The sequence below is a fragment of the Oncorhynchus kisutch genome, linkage group LG6 (genome assembly GCF_002021735.2).
Source record: "Oncorhynchus kisutch isolate 150728-3 linkage group LG6, Okis_V2, whole genome shotgun sequence".
NCBI lineage: Eukaryota > Metazoa > Chordata > Actinopteri > Salmoniformes > Salmonidae > Oncorhynchus > Oncorhynchus kisutch.
Genome location: NC_034179.2, coordinates 22,653,854 through 22,660,757, shown reverse-complemented (window position 1 = coordinate 22,660,757; position 6,904 = coordinate 22,653,854). Strand labels below are relative to the sequence as shown.

Sequence of the window (6,904 nt, the reverse complement as noted above, 5' to 3'; positions counted from 1 at the left end):
AAGTTCAAACAGGTGCCATTAATACAGGTAACGAGTGGAGGACAGAGGAGCCTCTTAAAGAAGAAGTTACAGGTCTGTGAGAGCCAGAAATCTTGCTTGTTTGTAGCTGACCAAATACTTATTTTCCACCATAATTTGCAAATAAATTCATAAAAAATCCTACAATGTGATTTTCTGGATTTTTTTCCCTCATTTTGTCTGTCATAGTTGAAGTGTACATATGATGAAAATTACAGGCCTCTCATCTTTTTAAGTGGGCGAACTTGCACAATTGGTGGCTGACTAAATACTTTTTTTGCCCCACTGTATGTATGTATGTATAGAGTTCACTTCCAGAAAGAAAAAATTAAATACTTCAATATCTTAGCAAAGACAAAGGAAGAACAAAAAAAAATCATGCTCTGTCAAATTTCCAGTACAGCCAGGTGTCCTGCCTTACATGTTGAACATCCTGTTTTGGAAAACATTCTTGCTTCAGCAGCACAAGAGCCATTCAATGAGTATCAGGGCAACAGTCACTTTTAAAATGTCTTATGCCATTTCCAATGTGGGTTGTTTTTTTGCACAGAGGTGCGTGAAATACAACACCGTCTCCATGGTGATAACATCACCCTTGCCAGTTCCTTATTCTGACGAGTTTCCTAGCTAGCCAGTGCATACAGTACAGTCTTTGTCAACCTGCTGTTTGTCCACTAGCTGAGTTTCAGCAGTAGTTTCTCCTCTACTAGTTCAAACTGTACACTCACTGACATCTCAGCAATGAATTGCTCGCAGCCCTCTTTGGTCACCTGCTTGCAGTATCGCAAGTCAATATGACAGATGCTTCCACAGCGCTTGAAGTAAGTCAGGGACTGGTCCGTGACTCTGTTGCACACTGCAGAGATCAGGGAGGAGGAAGATACAGTATTAGGTTGTTGTAACATGAGACCATTCATCATCTTCAGTTAATACACAAAGATAGGTGCCTCCTATATACTTGGCCATAACAGTCATTTGTTTTCTAGAATAAAGGCTCCAACCAAAACCTCACCATCGACGACTTCACCCATTAACAGTGACTGACAGTGGATAATTAGAAAACAGTGGTGCCCTGTCCGTCTGTCCCACATTGACCCAACCTTTAACAGCACTACTCAGGGAAAGGAGAACCATGGGGGTACTTCAGTTATGGTGTTTGGAATGGAGCCTAGTTTTACTCCACCCCATGGCTCCAACTGTGCATCAGAAATAGAGACAATTAAAGCTATTCATACTTTATACTGGTGTTTATGGGGTCGAGATATGACTTTACGAGGCACACATTCATCTCAGTAGGGAACATTTGTTATTCAATAAGACCTATGAAGCAATGAATGAACTTTGCAATGAGAGGTCAATGGCCATGTCCGGATTGTCACCAGTATGTTCTAAATAGTGAATAGTACTGTTACCAGTGATTACTTTTGGTAGAGACATTCTGACATGGCCAATGTCTATGGTGATAGTAGGCATTGTGACATGGCCTTGTATGCCCCTACCAGAGAGGTTGATGTCAGTGAGCGAGTCTCTGGTGGTGGTCCCTGCAGCGGTCAGGATGTTGACTGACTGGTCAGTGACGTGGTTGCAGTAGCTCAGGTCCAGTCTGGTCAGCTGGGGCATGTAGCGGATGAGGAGGCGCAGAGAGATGTCCGTGATGTCCAGCCCGGCCAGACGCAGGTCCACCACATTTCGCAGCTTACTCCTGTTGTCCAGCTGACCTAGGGAGGGAGAGAGAGACAAAGATTGAATGCTTGTCAAGTTCATTTTCTTCCTCTTTTAAAGCTTCTTTACTTCTACTAGGAGCAAAATCGAATGCAAGCTATTCCAGCTGTGTGGCTATAAAGACCGACACAAACATTCAGCAGAGAGCACAGCAAGACATGACATGGATGGGCTGCAGCAGCCTGACTGGACTGCAAAGCAGATTGACATACTGTTCAATACTTCACACCATGTGTCCAGATGGTCACTAACACAGTGCAGGATGGCGAAAACCTACCTGGTCTGTTGTCTGTGGGGGGTGAGAGCAGATCCCTCATCTGGGCGTCTTTGAGACCCTCTACCCACTGGACGTCCAGGGTCCGCAGCAGCGGGCAGCTGGCGGTGCAGAGGGCAGACACAGCCACCCAGGAGCAGCCTGAGAGCAGCAGCATCCGCAGACCTGCAGGGACAACAGTCAGGGGTTAAGAGGGGTCAAACTCAACGACATCGCTCGCTCTCTCAATTCCTACTAAACACACCCTAGCACTGTCAAAATGACCGAAACCAAAACGCCATAATAATACAGAATTGGGTTTGCCTCCCTTGGACTAAGTCAGTCCTAATTAAGTAACTCAAAACGTGTAACATTATCTGCTGCCCCGTTCAATCCTTTGGGGGGGGGGGATCTTAATAGTCTCCAACAGTTCATTAACCTGAGGGTGCAAAATCAAGCAAACAAAAACCATCACTATGTAAATGTAATTACAGTCGCCGCATAATTAATTCTAAGAAGAAACAAAGCCAATCGTCAGAAACACTGAGGAACCCCTGGGGATACCATTATTATGGAGCAGAGTCGCAGCCATACGGCAGCATTCTCTGAAACTTCCAGCTCACCCATCCAAGGAAACAAAGACAGCGGTACATTATCACCAAACTAGTCACATTAAATACGTTCTTATCAATGCTCTCAGTACAGAGAAGCACAGTAACAGGCTGCAGTGGTGACATCAGGTTTGCAGTGTGTACCCAGAGCCATGGACAGAGACACAGTATAATGGCTAGGTGTATACTGTATACTGTAGATTGTTCTATTATAAAGCCACAGAGGGATATGCACATTGCCTCAGTTACAACACTGCTGGCTGGTGTTTAATATACCTGGCAGTCTGTTGATGAGCCAGCTGAGCTGCTTCTTGGAGATGTTGGTCCAGCTGAGGTCCAGAGCCACAGGCTGTCTGCGGATGATGCCACTCAGCATGAGGGGAGTGATGGATTTACAGCGGTTCAGATCGATCTGCGTCCACAGCCTCTTATCACAGCACCTGGGGAGGTAGGGACGAAGGTAACTACAAGATCACACAGCCACCATGGCTACAGCTGTGGAAAGACTACACTTGAGGTGAGAGCTCTAGGCTAGAGAGCCTTACAGCTTAGTGTTCATACGGCCTTTCCAATAAACAAGGACCACTGAAAAACACAACCCACTATTCACAAGATTGACTTGTCCAACTTCGTATCAGACGCTTTGGTCTATCAGGCCCTGTCTGGACATGACAGTTCATGCAGCTTTAGTATTCTGATCATGGAGTTCCGAACACGTCAGGAGTCTACATTTAAATGTGTCCACATTGTGTCCGTTCCTGCACTATAATCAAATGCCAGTGTGCATTTTACAAATGGTGGAATAAGCTAAATATGATAACAACAACAACAGACGGCAGTAGCTAACTACTGTATAGCTAAGTAACCAGCTAACCTCTGTAGCTAGCAAGCAATGCTGAAGGGATTGCATAACTCTAGCCAAACAAAAGCATTTATGAGGCCAGCAAACACGATCGTGAGGATCGCTAGGAACGCATTTCCTGCAATGTTATAATGATGGCCTTTCTAGGGAGTTTTTCCTAGCCACCATGCTTCTACACCTGCATTGCTTGCTGTTTGGGGTTTTAGGCTGGGTTTCTGTACAGCACTTTGAGATATCAGCTGATGTAAGAAGGGCTTTATAAATAAATATAAAAGTGCCTTTCGGTCCCAAAACACAAGTTTTCTAGACACTGATGACGTCGTCCACTGTATGCGCTTTTGGTAGCCTGATTGAGTCTAGATTGAGGAAAAATCCGCACACAAGCATCCCTGACCACCTCCTGAAGTGGTCAGACAGATCTGAACAGAATCAGACCAAAGTGACTTTTGTGCGTCTAGACCCATGCGATCTTCGTATTCTGATAGCAGAAGTTGCATGTAATTGTCAAGTGTAGACACGACCTCCGATAGCTACAGCTCACCATCTGTTCCAGGTCTTGCAGACACGCATGCAGACACACAGGTCTCTGTGTGCGAGGTGGCTGAACACGACCATCCACACCTCCCTGCGCATCACGTGGGCCTGTCCGTCATCCAGGGGAAGTCTGTCTGGTGGGGGGCTGATGGGAGGCGGCCGGATCACGTGACGCTCCATCTGTACACACTTGGGCGGTGAGTGGCAGGGAGGGGGGCGTGGGCAAATAGGTGTGATCGGAGGGCTGCGGTTCCACCCCAGGGGCGAGAGCTGGCGGGGCGTCCCATTCACCTCCCGCCCCCTGGGGTGGAGCCAGTCTCCGAGGTCACTGCTGCCGTTGTCGAGTGGCCGTTTGGGCTTAGGCTCCTCCCCGTCACTCTCAGGCTCCGTCTTCATTGGCCTGTGGTTCTGATTGGCCAAGCAGTCCTCTGTCTTCAATGGTCGACGGTTGTGATTGGATAGGCCATCCTCTGTCTTAATTGGCCTGCGGTTATGATTGGTGGGGGAGTCCTCTGTTTTTAGTGGTCTGCGGTTCTGATTGATAGAGGAGTCCTCAGTCTTCAGTGGTCGACGGTTGTTATTGGTTGGGCTGTTCTCCCCCTTCAGTGGTCTGCGGTTCTGATTGGCCAAGCAGTCCTCGGTCTTCTGGATCTCCAGGTTGAGCTCTTTGCTCAGCTCCTTGCTCAGCTCTTTGTTGGGTAGGCGGCGTCGCTGGTGTGCCTTCAGCTGGCCAAGTGTCTTGTCTGGGGCATCGCCCCCCTCACTGCTGGGCCCTGCCCGGGGAGAGCTGGAGCAGGACTGGTCACTCTCTCTGGCTGCAGACGTCCGTAGCAGTGGACTCAGCACAGTCTTTACTTTACCATCTTTACTGTCCTCTACACCATCTTTCTCCTCTTCTTCCTCCTCATCATCCTCCTTATCTTCCTCCTCTTCTCTTTTCCCTTTAGCTGCAACCCTGTCCCCTGTGTATCTGTCATCTTCATGGTCTTCGTCCTCATCAACTTTCTCTTGCTTGATGGGCCGTAACAGCTTGGAGGTGAAGGTGTCATCAGGTTTTGGGGGCTTCTTCTGTAAGGGAACATGGGGAGCATATCAATTATCAAATAATCATCTTTACAGTTAATTAGCATTTTTATAAAGACCTTATTTATCATATATTTTTCTCCAAACAGTGTTTGTCAAGTAAGTGGACTACAAATTCTCAAATCAAAAGGGTTATTGTTTGGTAATAGAATCTTGACAAAATAAACTCTGGGCCTCAAATCTGTCCCTTATCAAATCAAGAGGAATGCTCAGTAAAGACAGTCATATATAAAAATAATTATCCATGGCCAGCCTAAAGCCTGTTGGATAAATTACCTTTTTCTTGACAACAGGAGGCTCGTCCTCATCTTTGATGTCGAACAGCTTCCTCTTCTTCCTCAGAGGGTTGTCCTCAGGCCTGGGTCGGGGATGAAGTAGCCCGCCCAGAGACAACATGGGAGAACGTTTCTTCAGAGGAGGATATTCCTCTGCTTTCCTCTTGGGGGTGTCATCACGCTCTGCCTTCCTCTTCACTGCAGTGGGTGATGTTGGCACACTGGGCAGGTCGGACTCTTCCTTAACGTCACGGTTCAATCGCGAGTCCTTCAGAAGCGACCCGGGAAGGTTGGACGCGTACTTGAATCCTGGTCCTCTTTTTTGCTTGACAGCCAAAAGGGAAGAAACAAGGGAAGACAACTTTATACCTTTTGCCTATTTGTTTCCAGACAATTCAAGTCTTCTTATAATAAAAGTGATTTATTGAACAGTGCAGAGCGTAGATATTCTGCCTAGAACATTAATTTCCACAACCACATAGATGCTTACTTTCCCGGTCTTCCCTGCATGGTTGCATTTTGGACACTCCCAGCAGTTTGGCAACTCTTCATTTACAACTCCACCAGAATTCTTCACCTGAACAAGAGAGCACAAGTAGTGAGTGGGTGTAAATAGCCCATCCAATCTCTACCTCATCCCCATACTGTATTTATAAATTTATCTTGCGATAGGAAGCACAAGTAAAAGTGATAAAGTACGAAACAAAGCTATCATTTATCATTTGCAGAATAAGTACTTTATAGAAGGGGAAGGCAACTAGGTTAATCTGCGGACCAATTTTTGTCGGAGCGGATGATGGGGGGCCGGAACATAATTATGATAATATGTACACTGCAAATTGACCACAACTTAGACCCTCATATTTTTGGGGAGTGAAAAATATAGCTACGAGCAGCAATAAACAGGGTTCACAGGGTGACAAAAGGAACACAAGATCAGTTGGATAACAAAGCAAGCACTATCATGTAGGTACTACTGTATCTTCCTTTATGTGCACTAAATACAAAATCATTAGCGTTACATATGCAAAGAGTGAGTTGTTAATATATTTCTTGGTTTAAAAAAATATATATCAATACCAAATTCAGCGTGGTACACCTTAAGGACGTCCATGATAACCATGACAAGTTTCAAGTCGATAGGCCACTGTTAAATGTGGATTTACAGTGGGTTAAATGAGTACTTAAAATCAGATTTTGATTTGTCAATAACTTAGCCATCTTTTACTGATCAGGACCAAATTTGGTATTATTTGGTCCTATGGATCATGAGAAGAAGAATTTTTTAAAAGTATTTTGGCATATTTTAAAATATGTGCTAATATGCATCTACTGGCGAACATTGATGGATCATTGTGATGAGTCCAACAACCAAATTTGGAGTGAATCTGGCTTTTGTCAATGAGAAGATTTGTTATGATTATTTTAAGTTGTAGCATTACATAGTTAAACAAGTGAATTGTTAGTTTGCTTATTTGTTAAGATATCAATGCCAAACTTAACATGGTTCATCAATGTAATGTCTTTGATGACATTACACAGGATT

At 45.2% G+C, this 6,904-nt stretch overlaps 1 protein-coding gene across 4 annotated transcripts in view; it reads right to left on the bottom strand.

Annotated features, from left to right (window-relative positions):
• Positions 1-257: 257 nt before the first annotated feature.
• LOC109892531 (lysine-specific demethylase 2B) overlaps positions 258-6,904 on the bottom strand; it is a 46,515-nt gene continuing 39,868 nt past the window's right edge. For all 4 annotated transcript variants that reach the window (XM_031826405.1, XM_020485120.2, XM_020485121.2 and 1 more), the window contains 7 exons: positions 5,849-5,935; positions 5,360-5,692; positions 4,008-5,068; positions 2,881-3,044; positions 2,018-2,179; positions 1,518-1,736; positions 258-874 (listed from right to left, as the gene is read on the bottom strand). In XM_031826405.1, the coding sequence (XP_031682265.1) occupies positions 693-874; positions 1,518-1,736; positions 2,018-2,179; positions 2,881-3,044; positions 4,008-5,068; positions 5,360-5,692; positions 5,849-5,935 (2,208 nt within the window). In that variant the 3' untranslated portion in view covers positions 258-692. The remainder of the gene's footprint in view (positions 875-1,517; positions 1,737-2,017; positions 2,180-2,880; positions 3,045-4,007; positions 5,069-5,359; positions 5,693-5,848; positions 5,936-6,904) is intronic.